Consider the following 21,599-nt stretch of genomic DNA (forward strand, 5'->3'; position numbering starts at 1 on the left):
ATTTTGAGCTCTGCTAAAAAAAAAAGAAATAACTTGTTTAAAAAAAATACCTTTTATGTTATCTGTCATCCGTTATCCTGTCATATTTGATGTCCATGCTGTATTGACTAATGTGATAAGAGGGGGAAGCGCCATCTCTGGTCCCACTCACGAAATAAAGGCCTCTTATTGGTCGGCATTCGGCCACAGAAAGTACTCATTGAAACCCTGTTGATGCATTAAGATGATGTCACCCCTTTGTAGCCCGCAACATGGTGGTGGTTGTGTCAGTGCATAACAATGGAACATATCTCATCAACTGCTGCAAGAACAGACCAACAACAGAATAGTGGGTTTTACATTTTATTATTAAAATATTCACCTACAAAACACCTATGAACACTATTTACACAGTAGCTAGCAACAGACGCTCGCTCAGAAAACACAGGAAGGCAAGAGAGTAAAAGACAAATGTACACAGAAACTGGTGAGGAACATCTTTCTCTTGGAGGGAGGGGGATGAATTATGGGATGTGCTTTACTTTACAGTCCTGTACAGTGTTGCATCGACTGGAATCGATTTTTTTGTCTGTCGCTAATTTTCCCTGAGGGAATTCCCAGAGGGAATATTCCGGAAAACTCCTATGGTTCAGCGTGGGCTGCGTGTCAGTGAGGTATACGACGGCCGGGCGCACTGCCAATCCTACTTAGAAACACCAGAATCATTTTTCTCATCGTAACATGTCTGCCTAGTCACACCTCTTCCTCTCCTAACCATCCCTGGAAGGAGGTATTCTTCCCCTTTTCCCTCTCTACGTTGATTTTCATTTCCGATATGGGTTTTGGGAAGTTTTCTTTGGAGTGGGCGTAGTCTAATGCAGGCCCCTGATAACCTATGAGTCCGTAACTGTGTTAAAGGGCGATACGAATAAAGATAATTGGCTTTGAATCTCTGTTGATGCCTTCAACGCTCTTGGTCTGCCGTGTTTGGGGTCCTCATCGCCACACGCTGTTCCAAGAGTCAGAGTTGGTCCGTCTCTGACAAACAGCGCCCCCTGGAGGCCGAGCGCTGACATAACACCAACACAAACTGAACCTTCTTCTCAAATGGAGGACGCAGTTTCTGTCTTTAATGACGCCTGGACGTGTCTTTATGCGGTGATAGCAGGGACAGCTGTTTCATCGGGGACGGAGGACTCTGGATGGAAAGAGAGGAAATAAAAGATATCACATATTTATGTATTTGACTACAATCCAAGCCTATTTTTCACTCTATTTCTGTCTTTTGTTTGGAGAAAACCGTGTAATGTTATTCAAAGCCGATCTTTCTCAAACGTACGAGTTTTGTCGGGCAGTGATGGCTCACAGATCTCCCTGAAGCAGACGTCCTGCTGGACCTTGTAGGTCCGTTTGTACCTGTGGGGGGCGGGGAGACCAGTCAGGCTGAGGGGCTTGGTGAGGACACTGAACTCACACACAGGTCTTTGGACGACACAGTGAGGACTTACAGGTAGTGACACACTCCGTCCTCCCAGACCGGGACACTCTTCGTCTCCGAGAAGAGACGAGTGCAGGGGTGAGGCACCCGCTGGCAAGCTGGGGGAGACAGGGGGAGACAGAACAAGAGAGAGAGAGAGAGAGAGAGAGAGGAGGGGGGGAGACAGGGAGAGAGAGAGAGAGTAGTGGGGAGAGAAAGAGAGTAGTGGGGAGACAGAGAGAGACAGAGGGAGAAAGAGGAGTGGGGAGACAGGGAGAGAGAGAGAGAGAGAGAGAGAGAGAGAGGGAGGAGGGGGGAGACAGAGAGAGAGAGAGGGAGAGATCACCAGTGAGACAGAGACAGGGAAACACACTTCATTGTGTACATGTGTGTTAGTATACAAGGGGAGTGAGTGAGGGACTCTGGGCGGTTTAACGAGGTTCAGGGGAGAGGAGGAGAGGGGGAGAGGCTGGTCTCGGCCGGGGGCTACGGTCGGAGGAATGCTGCAGGAGAGGAATGTCTAAACAACTTGACCGGGACGCGTTAGGTGAGGAGACCCTCGGAGATGGGGGGCAGGGGGCAGCCCTCGAACTCCCCAGTCCAGTCTCTCTGTAGACTGGACTGGGGAGTTTAAGACCCACCTGAGGAGGGCATCCTCCTCAGGTGGGTCTACAGGTAGCCTGCTGACAGCGGGGATCGAACCCGGGACCCCTCCGCCTGGACCCAGGCCGTGACCCTGAGCCGGGGAAGCGGTCCTTGGACCATCGACTCCGAGCTACGCCCGCCTCGGCGGCTCCATGGTGGCTATAGCCTCCCAGCCCGGTGGCTCAGGCTCATTACCCATGATGCCTCAGGGGGGGGGGGGGGGGGGGGGTTGCTAAGCGCTGTAACAGTGGGGCCGTCCTGAAGGGGTGAGGTCATAACCACAAGCTGTAGGAAACAGGGCAGGTTCTCACCACGAGAGGGTCGTTTAACGACACAATTCAACCTCACTCAAATCCGGGGCCCAAATGTATTCACTTAAGTTTAACATATGCATGTATGTGTGTTTTTTAAGCTGTATGTGTGTGTGTTTTAGTGTATATGTGGTGCATGTGTGTGTGTAGATGTGGTAAATGTGTGTGTGTGTGTGTGCGTGTGTGTGAGTGTGTGTGTGTGCGTGCAAATGCGTGCTGAGATGTGCAACTCCACGCATCAATGATAACATTACCTTACTAATAGCTCACGCTGCCTTCCCTCCCAGCCAGCTGTACCGTCACAGCCCCCCCCCCCCCCCCCACCACCTCCACCCCACCACCACCACCACCCCCCCCACCACCACCACCACCACCACCACCTCCACCTCCACCACCACCCCCCCACCACCACCTCCACCACCTCCAGCAGCACCCTGGTGTCTCTGAGAGACCCCAGCTGTCCTCAGCTCCCCGGCACGGCGCTCACATTTCAGCCTGGCTGAGAGAGATGAACCCTCTACGGCTGGTACCGCTCCACCATACGCTGTCCCCCCCCCCCCCAACACTCAGCCCCTCCTCCTCCTAACACTCACCCCTCCTCCCCCCCCCCCCTCCTCCTTACACTCACCCCCCTCCCCCCAACACTCAGCCCCTCCTCCCACGAACACGCACCCCCTCCTCCTAACACTCACCCCTCCCCCCCCCCCCCTCCCCCTAACACTCCCCCTCCCCCCTCCTCCTAACACTCCCCCACCTCCTCACAATCCTCCCTCCCACTGACGGGCCAATCAGAGGTGCCGTGGCGTCCTGGCCCCGCCCCCTCCTGGCCCTGAACCTACCAGGCGGGGTCCTCGCGCCCTCCTCCGGGACCTCCAGCGCCAGGCTGATCTTATTGGTCGTCTCCTCGATCCGCTCTAACCGCACGGGGGGCTCCGGCCCTGCAGGGGGACGATGGTACGGTCACACACGGTGTGTAGAGGGCTGTCTCACTGGTACGATGGTACCGTCACACATGGTGTGTAGAGGGCTGTCTCACTGGTACGATGGTACCGTCACACATGGTGTGTAGAGGGCTGTCTCACTGGTACGATGGTACCGTCACACATGGTGTGTAGAGCTGTCTCACTGGTACGATGGTACCGTCACACATGGTACATATAGAGAGCTGTCTCACTGGTACGATGGTACTGTGACACATGGTGTGTAGAGGGCTGTCTCACTGGTACGATGGTACTGTGACACATGGTACATATAGAGAGCTGTCTCACTGGTACGATGGTACTGTGACACATGGTGTGTAGAGGGCTGTCTCACTGGTACGATGGTACTGTGACACATGGTACATATAGAGAGCTGTTTCATTGGTCCTACAACACATGGTATGTATAGAGCTGTCTCACTGGTACTATAACACATGGTACACATAGAGAGCTGTCTCACTGGTACGATGGTACTGTGACACATGGTATGAATAGAGAGCTGTCTTACTGGGAGATGGAGGCCTACTATATGGTGTATATATCTATATCTATATTGGTCTTACTGGTCCGGTGACGGAGGATCTTGCGGGGCAGGTTGGTGAACTGGGCTGTGATCCTCCCCCTCCGGTCGATCAGCTCTTTATATCTGCAGGACAGGAAGTGGAGCAGGAAGCAGTTCAACCCGGGACTTAACTAGCATGTTAGGTGTCACCGTCACACACAGGTACACACAGGTACACACAGACAAACACACACTCTGCAGACTCGGAATTCACTGCAAAACACTTTGGATAAAAGTTTGTAAATGATAAATTTAATTTACAGAACATGAACATCGAGTCATTTGGCTTCTACCAAAACGACTTACAGATTTATATTAACATTCTCTGTTGTAGCTTTTTAATTAAAGCTTTGTTTTTGGTTCCTGATTGGCCCCCCACCTGTGTTCGTCAGCGTTCTCTGTGTCGGTCCCGCCCCCCCGGTCCAGAGGGGGGGTCTTGGGGCGCCCGTGACCCCCCTGACCCAGCGAGGACAGCCTCTCTCTCCTCCCCATCCGCCCCTCCATCGGAACTGTTCCCCAACACAGGAGGAAAGGGTTTAGTTAGAGCGGTTAATACTGACCCCTGCTGGCGTTCAGAGGGAACTACACCCTCCTGCTCAGAGAGGGGGACGCTCAACTCGTCTTAAAACACAACCACATGCTTCAAACAAACAAATCAACTTTAGCATTTTGAATAATGGATGGTTAATGAACGGGTCGATGGAGAGGTACAGCTTTTAAAGCAAAAATAAATTAGAAATTCATTTGGCAATTTACTATAAGTACAATGATGAACAAAGTAAAAAGTTCTGAATTCAAAGATTCAAAGAATAAAAGATCAATTCAACATGGTTGATGGGCGGCAATCATTCAAAAGATTCAAAGTGAAAAAACTGTTTGAGATTGAGGGCTGACGGCGACCGGGCCGGCCAATCAGGGCTCTGGGGGCCGGCCTATCAGGGCTCTTGGCCTATCAGGGCTCTGGGCCTATCAGGGCTCTGGGCCTATCAGGGCTCTGGGCCCGGCCTATCAGGGCTCTGGGGGCGGGGCCACTCACGCGTGCTGAAGGCCAGGTGGCGGGGGGCGCTGTGGACGGTCTCGGTGCCGGGGGTCCTGACGGCGGTGAGGGTCAGCTGGTACTGCTGCCCCGGGCTGAGCTCCCTCAGCGTGTAGGCGCCCTGCAGCGCGCTGGGCAGGAAGCGGCTGCGCGTGTTCAGCCCCCGCGTCACGTTGACCACGAAGCCGTCCGCCGCCGCGCCGGGGGGGCGCTCCCAGGTGATGAGGGCGGAGCTGGACGTCACCTGGGCCAGGGACAGGTTCTGAGGGGGGAGGGGCCCTGTGGGGGGGGGGGGGGGCAGACGTTGAGTTGAGGACGATGTGATGCGTCTTCTGTCGCTTTTCAGGCTCTTTATTATCAATCCGTTCATCTATCATCTATCATCCATTCATCTATTTAGAATCCATCTATAATCCATCATTCATTCATCCATCATCCTTCCATCTATTATCTATCTATCATCCATCTGTCATCCATCTGTCATTCATCCATCCATCTGTCATCCATCTGTCATTCATCTGTCATTCATCCATCCATCTGTCATTCGTCCATCCATCTGTCATTCATCTGTCATCTATCTCTCATTCGTCCATCCATCTGTCATTCGTCCATCCATCTGTCATTCATCCATCCATCTGTCATTCGTCCATCCATCTGTCATTCATCCATCCATCTGTCATCCGTCCACCCAGTCATCTCTCATCCTGCACAGCCCATAATGGTGGATCCCATGTGGGCCAGATGTTGAGGGACAGGTGTTGCCGTACGGGTCCAGATGTGCAGGGGTCCGGCCGGCCGGCTGGTGGAGGGGAACTCCTCGGCCCGGACGCCGCTCTGGGTCAGCACCTCCAGCGTGTACATCTGGCCAGGAAGCAGCGAGCTGCGGACAGGAAGTGACCTCGTTAACCAGCGGTGTAGTACGGGGACGCTGTCATCTGACTCTTAATATTCCTAATAAGGGGAAGTTGGTACTTTCTGGTTCTTTTCACCAAAACCGTTTTAGGTCAACTTACTGATTTAGGTTTGGCACACATTTTTCTTTTCTTTTTTTAATTTGTAATCTTTTTTTAAGGGATTTTTGAATAATCGTGATTTGAATATTGAATTCCTGACTATGATTCCTCCCATAAGCGAGCGTCCCCAGGACGGCCCCAGCGGCGGCCGACCTGAAGCTGAACTGGGTGGCGCTGCCGTTGAGCAGGGCTGTGCGGGCGCCGCCGCCGTCGGCCGGCACCAGGGAGAGGCGGAGCTGGGTGGCGGCGGCGTGGCGGGCCGCCTGCACCAGCCAGCTCAGCCACACCGCCGTGGACGACACGTTCACCACCGCCAGCTGCTCCACCGCGAGCGGGCCTGCAGCACACCCGGAGGACACATGAACCCTCACTCATACATCCACCTCACACAGAAGAACCTCACTCATACATCCACCTCACAGAAGAACCTCACTCATACATCCACCTCACAGAAGAACCTCACTCATACATCCACCTCACAGAGAAGACCCTCACTCATACATCCACCTCACAGAGAAGAACCTCACTCATACATCCACCTCACAGAGAAGAACCTCACTCATACATCCACCTCACAGAGAAGAACCTCACTCATACATCCACCTCACAGAGAAGACCCTCACTCATACATCCACCTCACAGAGAAGAACCTCACTCATACATCCACCTCACAGAAGAACCTCACTCATACATCCACCTCACAAAAGAACCTCACTCATACATCCACCTCACAGAAGAACCTCACTCATACATCCACCTCACAGAGAAGAACCTCACTCATACATCCACCTCACAGAAGAACCTCACTCATACATCCACCTCACAGAGAAGAACCTCACTCATACATCCACCTCACAGAAGAACCTCACTCATACATCCACCTCACAGAGAAGAACCTTACTCATACATCCACCTCACAGAAGAACCTTACTCATACATCCACCTCACAGAAGAACCTCACTCATACATCCACCTCACAGAAGAACCTTACTCATACATCCACCTCACAGAAGAACCTTACTCATACATCCACCTCACAGAAGAACCTCACTCATACATCCACCTCACAGAAGAACCTCACTCATACATCCACCTCACAGAAGAACCTCACTCATACATCCACCTCACAAAAGAACCTCACTCATACATCCACCTCACAGAAGAACCTCACTCATACATCCACCTCACAGAGAAGAACCTCACTCATACATCCACCTCACAGAAGAACCTCACTCATACATCCACCTCACAGAGAAGAACCTCACTCATACATCCACCTCACAGAAGAACCTCACTCATACATCCACCTCACAGAGAAGAACCTCACTCATACATCCACCTCACAGAGAAGAACCTCACTCATACATCCACCTCACAGAGAAGAACCTTACTCATACATCCACCTCACAGAAGAACCTTACTCATACATCCACCTCACACAGAAGAACCTCACCCACTCATCAGTCTGTCACTCATCTGCCCCAACCCCACCCTAGCCCACCCCCACCCTGGCCCACCTCCACCCTGGCCCCCCCCCCGCCCCACCCCCACTCACGGGTGCGTATGAGGGCGACGGCGGGCTGGCTGATGTCGTTGCTGTTGGCGTTGCGTTTGATGGAGAAGGTGGAGATGTTGTAGAGCTCCCCGGGGGTCAGGCCCTGCAGCAGGTGGCTGCTCTGCTGCCGGTCCAGGAAGTCCGTCTGCCGGCCCCCCCGCCCGCCCCCGCCCGCCCCCGCCGCCAGGGGGGCGTAGGTGATGGCGAAGCCCGTGACCGGGACGGGGGAGGGGTGGGGCTGGTCCCAGCGGATCTCCAGCTCGCCCTCCTCCACCCGCAACACGTGGAGGCCCGACGGAGGCAGCAGGTCTGGGGGGAGGGGGGGGAGCTGAGGACCAGAGACACTCTGCACCACCTAAACATAAACTACAATGCACCACCTAAACATAAACTACAATGCACCACCTAAACATAAACTACAATGCACCACCGGCACCTAAACATAAACTACAATGCACCACCTCAACATAAACTACAATCCACCACCTAAACTACAATGCACCACCTAAACATAAACTACAATGCACCACCTTAACATAAACTACAATGCACCACCTAAACATAAACTACAATGCACCACCTACACATAAACTTCAATGCACCACCTACACATAAACTACAATGCACCACCTAAACATAAACTACAATGCACCACCTAAACATAAGCTACAACACGTGGAGCCCAGACGGAGGGAGGGGGGAGAGCTGAGGCCGAAGGACCTATGAGCGTACACCTCCTTAACCTTAGACCTATAGACACTCTACACCACCCAAAACATTAACTGGAACTACAGTACACCACCTTAAGCTTCAACCTACAGTCCCCATAGTGACCCAAACCTTTGACCCGACAGGCGTACTTCAAGCTTACTTGTAATTGTTCATTATAATACCTTCTTTTATTCTTCCCAGTACTTTAAATGACATAGTACAAGGGGCAGAGATTTGTATTCTTATACAATGTTATTGTTATTGTATTGTTATGTGCACTGTTATTTTCCTCTGACCTTTGTCACAGTCCTTGCCCGTGTGTCCGACCCTGCAGGTGCAGACGTAGTTCCCCTGCTGGTCGCTCCTGCAGGCGCCGCGGTTCCCACAGGGCTGCAGTACACACGGGTTCTCCACTAGGGGGCGACAAACACAAGCAGCTCAGATCAGCTGTCGGACCACAGTCAGACGACCATGGGTGTTTAGCGTTAATCAGCACGATGTGTAGAGCAGAGCGTTAACGGCCACCAGGGGGCGACGTTCTCACGCATGAAGAGGAACAACACTGAGTTCAAGGTTGCTTCGTCGTGTGAACCAACTGGTTCACAGTGAGTATTTTGTTAACCCCTTAAAGACACCTATGCTGTGTCGAAGTGGAACTCATTCGGTGATTGTGGTTATCAAAATAAGACTAGTTAAGTTGAGATATTATCACATTTTCACATATTTAAGGGTAGGTGTTGCGGTCTAGGGCAGAGCGATGCATCATGGGAATGGTCCGGTACGGTTAATGTCGGGGTCTGGGCGAGAGAGATGCATGATGGGAATTGTTCGGCGCGGTTAGTGCGCGGTCAGAGGTGAGTGATGCATCATGGGTATAGCTCTGTGCGGTTGATGTCGGGGTCATGGGGAGAGTGATGCATGGTGGGAATGGTTTGGTGCGCTGAGCGCCGGTGTCCGGGGGAGAGTGATGCATGGTGGGGGCCCAGCCGTACCCTGGCAGGCGGGGGGCAGGCTCCAGGTGCCGCTGACCCCGCAGAGGGTGCGCGTGGTCCGGGGCACGGCGGTGAAGCCGGGCCGGCACACGTACTGCGCCACCGCGCCCGCCGCCGTGGACGAGAACTGCACCTCGGCGTGGACCACCTGGGGGGGGGGGCCGCAGCCCGGCCCTGGAACACACCGGAACACCGAGGGGTCAGGACCCCTCCTACAGCTGGGAGACCCCTGACCCCTCCCTACAGCTAGGTGACCCCTGACCCCTCCCTACAGCTGGGTGACCCCTGACCCCTCCCTACCTGTAAACACCCTACAGCTGGGTGACCCCTGACCCCTCCTACAGCTGGGTGACCCCTGACCCCTCCCTACCTGTAAACACCCTACAGCTGGGAGACCCCTGACCCCTCCCTACAGCTGGGTGACCCCTGACCCCTCCCTACCTGTAAACACCCTACAGCTAGGTGACCCCTGACCCCTCCCTACCTGTAAACACCCTACAGCTGGGAGACCCCTGACCCCTCCCTACAGCTGGGTGACCCCTGACCCCTCCCTACCTGTAAACACCCTACAGCTAGGTGACCCCTGACCCCTCCCTGCCTGTAAACACCCTACAGCTAGGTGACCCCTGACCCCTCCCTACCTGTAAACACCCTACAGCTGGGTGACCCCTGACCCCTCCCTACAGCTAGGTGACCCCTGACCCCTCCCTACCTGTAAACACCCTACAGCTAGGTGACCCCTGACCCCTCCCTACCGGCTCTTTGAGGACATTGATCTGATTAACTTGGGAACCAGGCGAGAGTCGGCTGAATAACTAGAGGATAAAGAGGTACAGACGGATAGTGAGGAGAGGAAAGAGTCCTGATCCGCCTCACTACTGAATAAAGAGGTACGGGGTAATGAGGTACAGAGTAGAGGTTGGGTTATGACTGGAGGTAAGGGTCCTGACCTGATTAACTAATGAAGAATGAGGTACATTGTAGATAAAGAGGTACAGAGTAGATAGTGGGGTACAGAGTAGATAGTGAGGTACAGAGTAGATAGTGGGGTACAGATTAGATAGTGGGGTACAGAGTAGATAGTGGGGTACAGAGTAGATAGTGGGGTACAGAGTAGATGGTGGGGTACAGAGTAAATAGTGGGGTACAGAGTAGATAGTGGGGTACAGAGTAGATAGTGGGGTACAGAGTAGATAGTGAGGTACACAGTAGATAGTGGGGTACAGAGTAGATAGTGGGGTACAGAGTAGATAGTGGGGTACAGAGTAGTTAATGAGTATAGAGGTAAGGGTCCTGACCTGCGTTGGGGCCGGGCGGCCGGGTCCTGCCGGCCTCACAGTGTCGTCCTCCGAAGGCGTCGGTGCACTCACACTTGTACTTCCCGATGTAGTGGAAACACGTCCCGCCGTTCAGACACGGGCTGGACGCACACGGGTCCGGTTTACCTGGGGACCAGAACCCAGAGCGTGAGGGGGACTGGACCAGAACCCAGAGCGTGAGGGGGACTGGACCAGAACCCAGAGCGTGAGGGGGACTGGACCAGAGCCCAGAGCGTGAGGGGGACTGGACCAGAACCCAGAGCGTGAGGGGGACTGGGGGAGACCAGGTCCTGACCTCTACACCAGGACCACCTCACGGCCCTCCCCTGGTCTAAATGAGGTCCCGTGGAGACCGGAGATCAGATCTGCGTCAGGTCTGATTGAGATCCCATGAAGGATCAGGCTATGTTTGAGGAGCAGCTCCTGTCTTCAGGACAGCAGGCGACTCAGATGTACACCCAGAGAACCTCTCCTTGGGTCTAACACATAAACCTCGTTCACCAGCCTACACCCAGCCGGGGGTGACTCTGGGGTACGTACCCACTTCACAGTGCCTCCCGGTGAAGCGGTAGGGACACACGCAGTGGTAGCTGCCCGCCTCCTCCTTACAGGATCCTCCGTTCCGACAGGGGCCCGACGCACAGGTGTTCATCCGGACTGGGGGGACACCAGCAGAGAGCCAGGGTTAACACCATCACCGTCCTCACATCTCACCAGAACAATGCATAACAGAACCTAACCCGACGACCGTCTATCGAGATCAAAGTCTACCCAGATCAACCTCTAACCAAAGAAATAATTAATAACACAACTTTTCATAGTTTAGACAAATCTTCTGTGCACGTGTCGGTGCACATCTGACCTCGTCTGCTTCTACGACCAGAGTCCACCCGTCGACACGGCGCACCCTGAACGTTAGCTTAGCGTCGTACCTTTCTCGCAGTGCTTCCCCCAGTAGCCGTGCTTGCAGTCGCAGGAGTAGCCTCCGTGGCGCTCGTAGCAGTAGCCGCCGTTCACACAGGGGGAGGACTCACAGACGGAGCGGGGCTGTACTGGAGAACACACAGCGACACTTGACTGTGTCCCGTTGGATGTCCAATGGGAAGAGGCCGTGACATCGCCACAAACAATCGGCTGCTCCACATTACGCAACTCAGCAGAAACGACTGAACGACTCCTGGTCTTGTGACAGAAGTGAAACCGAGCAGTTAAAATAAGAATCATTCATCGTTACGCTCAAGTTTCATGAAACTGTTCTGGAAATAAACAAGCCTCTCTCGCGGCCAAGGAGCAAGACAAAGTTTCGATGATTCATACAATGACATCAGTCCTACTTAAGCAATACCATTTGTTTCCTGCAGTTAGCATGAGGGCCGATCCCCTTATGGGACGGTTAAGGTAGGAGGTCAGACCCCAACCCCTCCTGCGCATTTATTGTATGTCGTTCGTCCGGCCGATTAAAAATAGTACTTTGCATTGTCTTATCCTAGCTATCTTTGTTGTGTACAGGGAATGGGTTAACCTAGTGGTTGTTAGTGCTTGGCACTTGGTCCTGTGAACATCCTTAGTGTACAGGCAGCCATATATTGTTGTTTCTCCTTCTTCTGACAAATGCACTTGCTGTAAATTACTTTGTGTAAAAGCGTCTGCGTGTGCCGGAGGGTTCCCCCCGGGCTGGGGGGTGTTTCTGGGTCTTACCATAGGGGTAGATGTCCCTCTGGTCCGGCTCCGCCCCGCTGGTCTGACAGGTGCAGAGGTACGCGCCCCCGTACTCCAGACACGGACCGCCGTCGGGGCACGGCCGGTTGTTACTGCAGGGGGTCTTGGTCACCTCTGGGGAACACCGAACACACAGGGTGAGGGGGGGGGAGAGAGGGGAGGGGGGGGGAGAGAGAGAGGGGGGGGCGAGAGGGGAGGGAGAAAGAGAGAGACAGAGAGAGAGAGAGAGAGAGAGAGAGAGAGAGAGAGATGCTACATGCTAGGCTAGGGGAAGAGCGGACCCACCAAACTGACAGAAGAGTCCAGTGAACCCTGAAGAGCATTCACACGTCCCGTTGAGGTCCACACAGACGCCTCCGTTCTGACACAGACACTCCTCTGAAACACAAGGTCATCATCATCATCATCATCATCATCATCATCATCATCATCATCCCCTCATCGTCATCCCCTCATCCCCTCATCATCATCACATATGTGTATTGGTTGGGTGTTGCACATAAAAAGTATTTCATATCTTATGTGACCTGTGACTTTCACAGAACTTTGCCAGATATGTTTTTCATCTTTGTGTGTGTGCGTGTGTGTGTGTTTGCTTGAATGTGCGTGTTTGTGTTTGTGTGCATGCGTGCACGTGTGTGCATGTGTGTGTCTATGCATGTGTGTCTGTGTGTGTGCGCGTGCGTACGTGTGTGCTTGCGAGCGTTTGCATGTGCGTGTGAGAGAGAGAGCAACTGCTTTGGCAGCATGAGTGTTTATTTTCCATGCCAGAAAGAGGGAGAAGGGAAATGTAAGACACATAACAAACAGGCCCAGAGCAGGACTTCACGACACTAAAGACTAACAAGGCTGTGATGAAATAACCCGCTCATGTGTTGTTGATTCCTTATTGGCTCCTTTCTGGGATTTACTGTAAGCTCTGTCCTCCCAAGGCCCGTAACCCATCAGCTAGCTCCAAGCGCTACATCCGCTAGCTCTCAGCACATGCTACATCAGCTAGCTCTTATTGTACACAACATCAGCTAGCTCTTAGCGCCACATCCGCTCGCTAATATCTCACGCTATCTCCGCTAGCGCTTAGCACATGCTATATCAACTAGTTCCTCCTTACTTTGTCGGCTAGCTCTTAGCACATGCTACATTAGCTAGATATTAGCACATGCTTCATCAGCTAGCTCTTATCAGATTCTATATCAGTGAGTGCTTAGCAAATGCTACACCAGCTAGCTCTTAGCACACGCTAGGTCCGCCGGCTCTCGGCAGACCCTACTTCAGAGAGCTCCTAGCGCGCGAGCTACATCCGCTCTCCATCACACTTCATTTCCTGACTCTCAGCACATTCCGGATCCGCCCGCTCTCTCCATCCCGGGAATGTTTGTATTTCCCGGTTGCTTCCTAATTGCGGCGGTGGATCAAAGCTAACGGCGGCGGCGGCGCAGCGCTGCTAAATGACTCCTCTTTGAAGTCCCCGGGGCCCGCGGCGCGGAGGGGGATGCTATTATTTTTGGGATGATATGGAGCCCGTTTGGGGATCCAAGCACCCGACCCCGGGGCCGGTTAATGGAGGGTTCATCTGCGACAGGCGCTTTCATTGGCCACCTGCGCAGCGCGGGGCCTTTGATCCGGGGGGCCCTGATTAGGCGGCCCCTGTGTCTCCTCCCGGGAGACCCCGACTCCTTTTTCCACTGGCTGCTCCAAGTGAGCCGGCAGGAAGGAATTTGGGAGATTTAGGAGCGTCTCCGTGAACCTCGACGGTTACTAGAGCTCAGAGAGCAGGGCCAGTGAAACTGATCCAACGAGATCGGGGAGATCTGTCCCCCTCTCTCTCTCTTCATCCCTCTCTCTCTACATCTCCCAATCCCTATCCCTTCCTCACTCTCTCTCTCTCCTCATCCCTCTCTCTCTCTCTCTCTCCTCATCCCTCTCTCTCTCTCTCTCCCTCTCTCTCTCTCTCTCCTCATCTCTCATCTCTCTCCCTCTCTCTCCTCATCTCTCTCTCTCTCTCTCTCTCTCCTCATCCCTCTCTCTCTCTCCTCATCCCTCTCTCTCTCTCTCTCCTCATCTCTCTCTCTCTCTCTCTCTCTCTCCTCATCCCTCTCTCTCTCTCTCTCCTCATCTCTCTCTCTCTCTCTCTCTCTCTCCTCATCCCTCTCTCTCTCTCTCTCCTCATCCCCTCTCTCTCTCTCTCTCTCTCCCTCTCCTGCTCCCTCTCCCTCTCCCTCTCCCTCTCCCTCTCTCTCCTCATCTCTCATCACTCTCTCTCTCTCTCTCTCTCTCTCTCTCTCTCTCTCTCTCTCTCTCTCTCTCTCTCTCTCTCTCTCTCTCTCTCTCCCTCTCTCTCTCTCTCTCTCTCTCTCTCTCTCTGACCTCGAGGCTCTGGTCCCCTTAACGGGTCTGGATGGTGATGAAGGCGTCTGCTGAAGGCTTGACCGCCGTACCAGCGCCTGGGGCTCCTGAGCAGTGGCAGGTGGGTCCTGGTTTGGCCCTGATGGACATATTTCCCTGCGGCCGCGCTGGAGCAGCTGAGAGGAGCACAGCGGTATGGCTAACGGCCAGGGCAGAGTGTGGCCGATCGCTCCTGCAACCCCTCTCTCTCCCTCTCCCTCTCCCCCTCCCCCCTCCCCCTCTCTCTCTCTCTCTCTCTCTCTCTCTCTCTCTCCCTCTCTCTCTCTCTCTCTCTCTCTCTCTCTCCGACGGCCTTCAGAGTCTAGACGGGCGCTTCCTCTGGGTGGAGGGCTCGTTAACCGCTCGTTAACTGCCGACTAGCCACTGGTTAAGCGTTCTTCACGGCGTGGACCTAGTGCCACAGCAGGCGAGGGCGTGGCGGTGATTACCACCGCATAGCACCGCACACAGCGGGGGGTCAGAGACACACACACACTGCTACACACACTGCTACACACACCGTAACACACCCCTAGACACACCTCTACACACACACTGTTACACACAGTGTCACACACACACACTGTTACACACGCGTCTACAAAAGAGGGTTAGGTACTATGGGGGGGGGGGGGTGATGCTCTCCCCCTGGCCACTCCCCCTCCCACCACCTGGGGGTCCGTACAGGAGGGGGGGGGGGGTGATGCTCTCCCCCTGGCCACTCCCCCTCCCACCACCTGTGGGTACAGGACCGGAGGGGGGGGGGGGGGTGCGTACCTTCACAGCTGTCTCCGTAGAAGCCCGGGCTGCAGGTGCAGTTGACCGCTCCCTCACGGGTCTGATCACAGGTCTGCCGCTTCCCACAATCCTCTCCGGCACACGCCTCTGGAGGGGGGGGGAACAGGAGGGTGAGGACCGGAGACATTAACTGGAACATGAACCGACCCCCCAAACACACGGACACGGTTCCCCGAGCCACGTCGGCTCAGCACCGACCAAGACCAACCCACAGACCAGGACAGAGTCTCTACCACTCCCCCTCTGACCCGATGGGCCTCGTGCACGAGAACCAACAACCCGCCGTACCTGTTTGATTGTCAGCCTGCGTTGAGTTGACCTGGACGGCGAGGATCTCTGAGGAGGGAGAGGAAGAGTCTGTTAGAGCGACACGCCTCCGGCCTCCGTCTTAGCTGTGGAGAGAGAGGCTGACCTCAGCGGACGACCTCAAAGGTTTGGAGCCACTTCATAATAAAGGTACACCCAAGTTATGGTTATAGACGTCAGTTAACGCTTAATAAACTGTTAATCAATGGTTATTTACCGTTGCATTAACTAATGTTAATTAATGTCTCTCTAACGTACCCCTTATTATAAAGTGATTTGAATCGGAAAAGAGCACCATAAAACCTTTTTGCTTTTGACTTTATTACCTTAACTGACTTTTCCCCTTCTAACGCTATACAGAGTGGGCGGGCTCTGACAACACTCTGACCAATCACAGCGCTGACACCAGGTCCTCCAGCCCGGTGCTGTGGCTGTGGAATCCTCAAACCGTCTCTCCAAATGGAGCGAATCCCGCGGCGCATCCTGTTTGAGTTGGCCGCGCGCGGCGGAAGCTATCGTGCGGTTTCACACCGCCGCTCGTGGCGCCGCTAAGGAAATAGGATGTCGTAAAAGGCCAATAAAAGGCGTCGAGCTCAACACTTTTCAGGCTTTGTTCCCCCGATCCTCCCTCTCTCTCGGAGCCACCGGTCAGCATTCCTAGCGTTCCTGCCTCGGTGAAGACAACGTTTTATCACCGGGCTGAACCGAGAGGGAAAAGCAGGGTTTCTGAGAACAGATCCAATGTGCTTTTCCTCAACAGCAATGTCCTCAATAATACCTCATTCACATCTCTCTTTTTAGAAGGGACACGGTACAAATGAGCCGTATGTTATTCTTTCACATTTGCCCTTTCTGTACTTTAGCACTGTGTTTCCCCAACCTCCCTTTGCGTTGAACCCCCAGCTGAAAGGTTGTTGGTTCAAACCCCAATGTGCGCCTCGCCCTGGGCTCTGCTCCCTGCCCCTCAGAGACCTCCCCCTGGCCCTGTGTCTGAGAGACAGAGGCCGGCGCTGAACCCCCCGGCAGCACCGGCGTGTGTCGGCTGAGCGTGTGGTTCCTCACGGAAGGTCAGAGGTCACCTGTCTCACAGCGGTCCCCGGTGAAGAGCGGGGGGCAGACGCAGGCGAAGGCCGCCACCCGGTCCAGGCACTCCCCGCCGTTCAGACACGGCTGCGACGCGCACTCGTCCACATCTGCAGCGGGACGCCATGGAGACAGAGTCAGGGCACGCTCAGAGCCCCAGGGGGCCCCGGAGCTTTGGGTTACAGACCACGGAGCGTCCAGCCCAGGGAGGGCAAAGCTAGGTGTGTGTGTGTGTGTGTGTGTGTGTGTGTGTGTGTGTGTGTGTGTGTGTGTGTGTGTGTGTGTGTGAATGTGTGTGTGTGTGTGTGTGTGTGTGTCTGAGTGTGTTTGAGCGTGTCTGAGTGTGTCTGACTCTTTGTGTGACAGTGACTGTGTGTGTGTGTGTGTGTGTGTGTGTGTGTGTGTGTGTGTGTGTGTGTGTGTGTGTGTGTGTGTGTGTGTGTGTGTGTGTGTGTGTGTGTGTGTGTGTGTGTGTGTGTGTGTGTGTCTGAGTGTGTTTGAGCGTGTCTGAGTGTGTCTGACTCTTTGTGTGACAGTGACTGTGTGTGTGTGTGTGTGTGTGTGTGTGTGTGTGTGTGTGTGTGTGTGTGTGTGTGTGTGTGTGTGTGTGTGTGTGTGTGTGTGTGTGTGTGTGTGTGTGTGTGTGTGTGTGTGTGTGTGTGAATGTGTGTGTGATGGGGTTAGGAGACACTGAGCTGGATTAGCGGCTGCACTTCCCCCGGGCCGGCCCGGTTTCACAGAACCAGGTGTCTGTTATTAAAATGTAATCCGGCGGCCCTTGTAGAATAACAGCACCCTGAACTCGACAGGAGCCCCATAATTAAATTCCCCAAAAGGTTTGCGTTTCATCAACAAACCAAACATCAATGAAACGTCTTTGGAGATTCGGCGGGGACATGATCTCTGCGTTTAGTTTCCGTAGCGATATCTTCTCGTTACGCTGTGTCTTCTGCGACAGAACGGTGCTGATGTTCAGGTCACAGCCCTGCGGAGATTAACTCTCATCGGTCCAGAGTGGAACTAAGAAGGGTACGACCCTCTGCTGCGGAGAGGAGGGTACGTCTACACTGATGCACATCTGTTGCCAAACTCATAGATTTCCGTCTTCACTAAAATTGAATTCCTGACCACCGGAAGCAGACATTCCGGGAGAGGCCCTCCCAAGAGGATCATCGCTGGATGGCCGGGAAAACCTTATTTGACGTGACGTACGAGTGTGACATTACCCAGGCAACTGTGAGCAGCTTAGAGGCACAGTGTGTACAGATCTAGAAATTGCATTGAGTCATTTAGTCTGTCAAACCATCAGTCACAATTTACAAAAGAAATAGGGATTGTTTTAAAAATATAAAAAAACATGAATCTGAAGCTGAATGTCCGTCCTGGGCTTCCGTAGGAACATGGTGGCCTCCTTCGAAGAGGACCCCCTCCCAATGTCGATATAAAGGACTCGTTCTCAGGCTACGAAAACAGAACAATAAATTTCAGCATGGATGAACTTGAGAAAGGTTTTTTTCAAAAGTGACGAGCATAGCGTGGAGGATGTGGTCTCAAGGTCATACGTTTAGATCTTGAAACCGGTAGAAATCCCGCCCTTCCCGCCCGCGACCCCAGCGTGAACTCTGTGACCCCGGTGTGACCTCAGTGACCCCGGAGCGACCTCTGTGTCCCCGGCTCACCTGTCTCACACAGCGTGCCTGTGAAGCCTGGCGTGCACGTGCAGCTGAAGGCGCCGGCGCCCTGGATGCACACCCCCCCGTTACGGCACGGTGTGTCCCCGCATTCGTCCTCGTCTGCAACACACACACACACACACACACACACAGACACAGACACACAAACAAACACATACGCACGCACACACACACACACACCACACACACATACACGTATATAAGTTTTCATCCAAAGTGAACAATCATGGCAGCCAATCTAAATTGGAGTAGGCCTCAGAAATTCCAGGGGAGTCAGGAAAACAAAGTTCCTTCATAGCTGCAGTACAAACAGTTTAACTGTTTAGGAGCTCGGGTCTAAACTGTGCTGATTGGTTCTGGTGATGGGTCTAAACTGTGCTGATTGGTCCTGGTGATTGGTCTAAACTGTGCTGATTGGTTCTGGTGATGGGTCTAAACTGTGCTGATTGGTCCTGGTGATTGGTCTAAACTGTGCTGATTGGTTCTGGTGATGGGTCTAAACTGTGCTGATTGGTTCTGGTGATGGGTCTAAACTTTGCTGATTGGTTCTGGTGATGGGTCCAAACTGTGCTGATTGGTTCTGGTGATTGGTCTAAACTGTGCTGATTGGTCCTGGTTGGTCTAAACTGTGTTGATTGGTTGTGGTGATGAAGGTGATGGGGGTGATGGAGGGGGTCTCCCTGCAGCTACCTGTCTCACAGAGCGGACCGCTGAACCCCGGGGGGCAGGTGCAGGAGACCCCGTTGACGCGGTCTAGGCAGGTGCCCCCGTTCTGGCAGGGCCCGGAGGAGCACTCGTCCACGTCTGGGGGACAGAGGACCAGAGTCAGCGCACAGCCGGGAGGCCTCGGGGTGAAGGGTCAGGTGAGGTAGGACGATGAGGGGGTTATTAATTCAGGATTACAGCGGAACCGAAGAGGAAGCGGAGGGGTTATTAGAGGAAGAGGAAGAGGATCCCGAGGAGGATCATCTGTCAACTGGAGGGTTGTTGGTTTGATCCCTGAGCAGCACACCATTAGCTACGCCCATTCCCATTGTTCCCATAGCCATGTTCGGTGTGGGTGGTAGGCGTTGATGGTAAAGGGCAGCAGGGTTGTTACTGATTCGCTTTTAATAACTAAAGCGCTTCTTCGGTCTATCTTGCTACTATTTCGTTATCCAACATGAGGTCAGATCCAAACACTTCATCATGAACTTTCACTAAGATGAGCCAGGATAGCACAGTGGCTATTTGAACTCCCAATCAATTACAATTAGAATTAGGGCATTTAGCAGACGCTTTTATCCGAAGCGACTTACATGGTTTTATACACACATTGACACACCGACCGCAGAGTCAACCAAGCAAGGCGACAGCCAGCCAGTCAGGAGCAGTTAGGGTTAAGTGTCTTGCTCAGGGGCACATCAACACACTAGCTAGGGGATCGAACTAGCAAGACAACTGCTCTACCTCCTGAGCCTAGCCGACCCACCAATCATAAGTTTCAGGGGAATATATTCTCTTACTTCCCCAGCACAGCTACCTACCAATCTAAACAACCTCTGACCAAGACCTAACCAACATCCAAACCCCTGCCTGCTCCCTAATGACTGAATTTGTAAACAGTGGATCAAATAATTCCTTCATTGTCTGAAATTTATCTTAATATGTTAAACATCAGGTATCAGAGTGGGACCCAGGGCTCTCCTCCCCCTCACCGATCTGGCAGTGCCGGCCGGTGAAGCCTGCAAGGCAGGAGCAGGTGAAGGAGGGGTTTCCCGTGATGCAGTCGTCGATGCAGCGGCCTCCGTTCACGCACGGCCGCAGGTGCTGACACACGGAGGCTGTGGGAAGACAGGGAAACCATGGTCACTTTCAGTTTCACTTTTAATTTCACTTTCACTTTTGCTTATGTCCAATGTGTTTTTTTCAAATCTTTTTTGGGGACCCCATTTTTAAGTTTGAAAATGTTTGGACCCCTAACTTCTTCCATTTTTCTGCATTCACATTGTTGTTCAAATGAGGTGCATTTGTGCACATAATTGAAACCTTATTGACAAGGTATGTGCATTGTTCCGCACTAAGGGATTTGTAGTAGTTTGCTTGTGACTAAGGAGTGTTCCTATGTACAGGACCTTTTCCAGACCTTTCCAACAGTTTTTTACAAAAAATGTATCATCGGGTCGACAGCTTATAAGTCAGCAATCAACCGAATGCAGATCAGGCCACCCAATGTCGGTAAGCTCTGGCAAATGGACCACACAGTACAGCTAGATCTTCACATAGATGTATTGTTATTGATTTATCTTTATAACCAGAGTCGTTGCAGCCGCCCACTTCCACCTCGGCGTCGTCGATCCGGAACACCCATCTCCCGGGGTGCCCCACGTTGGTGGTGCCCTCCACGCCCGCCACGTCCGGGGTCCGCGAGCCCGGGATGTTGAAGTACCGCTTCCCGTCGCCGGCGTTGAAACCTGCCTGGGGACACGGACAGCATCAGCCACCACAAAACATCACTAAACATCTCTAAACATCAGCAAACTTTACAGAACATCACCAGACTTTACAGAACACCACCAAACTTTACAGAACAACACCAAACTTTACAGAGCATCAACACACTTTACAGAACTTCCCCAAACTTAACAGAACAACACCAACATTTACAGAGCATCAACAAACTTTACAGAACAACACCAAACTTTACAGAACAACACCAACATTTACAGAGCATCAACAAACTTTACAGAACAACACCAAACTTTACAGGACAACACCAGACTTTACCGAACAACACTAAACTTTACAGAACATCACCATTTTCAATTGACTCACCATAGTTTAAGAGCTTAAAGGTTGAAGTAGAGTACCGGTCTGGGTGATCAAACCGTTCATAACCATCATAACCGTCTCTCCTTACTCCACTAAAACATCTGTTACCAATATCATTATCTAAGACTCTTTGTTGTGCCGATTCTGCCAATGGGCATTTTCATGAACGCGCCTGCTAGGTATGTAAACAACAGCAATACATCACTTTGGTCTTTATGAAGAC

The 21,599-nt window shown here is 53.0% G+C and overlaps 1 protein-coding gene across 1 annotated transcript in view; it reads right to left on the reverse strand.

Moving 5' to 3' along the window:
• Window positions 1-336: 336 nt before the first annotated feature.
• Window positions 337-21,599, reverse strand: part of sned1 (sushi, nidogen and EGF-like domains 1) — a 23,832-nt gene continuing 2,569 nt past the window's right edge. Inside the window, exons 4-27 of the mRNA XM_056604202.1 lie at window positions 20,860-21,022; window positions 20,263-20,388; window positions 19,256-19,369; window positions 18,551-18,664; window positions 16,868-16,981; window positions 15,771-15,818; window positions 15,462-15,569; window positions 12,585-12,677; window positions 12,279-12,413; window positions 11,513-11,632; window positions 11,121-11,237; window positions 10,560-10,706; window positions 9,262-9,435; window positions 8,566-8,682; window positions 7,559-7,867; window positions 6,157-6,340; window positions 5,758-5,870; window positions 4,991-5,269; window positions 4,334-4,463; window positions 3,956-4,038; window positions 3,252-3,350; window positions 1,488-1,575; window positions 1,319-1,395; window positions 337-1,177 (exon numbers count right to left, since the gene is read on the reverse strand). Coding sequence (XP_056460177.1) covers window positions 1,131-1,177; window positions 1,319-1,395; window positions 1,488-1,575; window positions 3,252-3,350; window positions 3,956-4,038; window positions 4,334-4,463; window positions 4,991-5,269; window positions 5,758-5,870; window positions 6,157-6,340; window positions 7,559-7,867; window positions 8,566-8,682; window positions 9,262-9,435; window positions 10,560-10,706; window positions 11,121-11,237; window positions 11,513-11,632; window positions 12,279-12,413; window positions 12,585-12,677; window positions 15,462-15,569; window positions 15,771-15,818; window positions 16,868-16,981; window positions 18,551-18,664; window positions 19,256-19,369; window positions 20,263-20,388; window positions 20,860-21,022 — 3,099 coding nt within the window. The 3' untranslated portion in view covers window positions 337-1,130. The remainder of the gene's footprint in view (window positions 1,178-1,318; window positions 1,396-1,487; window positions 1,576-3,251; window positions 3,351-3,955; window positions 4,039-4,333; window positions 4,464-4,990; window positions 5,270-5,757; window positions 5,871-6,156; window positions 6,341-7,558; window positions 7,868-8,565; window positions 8,683-9,261; window positions 9,436-10,559; window positions 10,707-11,120; window positions 11,238-11,512; window positions 11,633-12,278; window positions 12,414-12,584; window positions 12,678-15,461; window positions 15,570-15,770; window positions 15,819-16,867; window positions 16,982-18,550; window positions 18,665-19,255; window positions 19,370-20,262; window positions 20,389-20,859; window positions 21,023-21,599) is intronic.

This window comes from Gadus chalcogrammus, chromosome 12, assembly GCF_026213295.1.
Source record: "Gadus chalcogrammus isolate NIFS_2021 chromosome 12, NIFS_Gcha_1.0, whole genome shotgun sequence".
NCBI classification, from domain to species: domain Eukaryota; kingdom Metazoa; phylum Chordata; class Actinopteri; order Gadiformes; family Gadidae; genus Gadus; species Gadus chalcogrammus.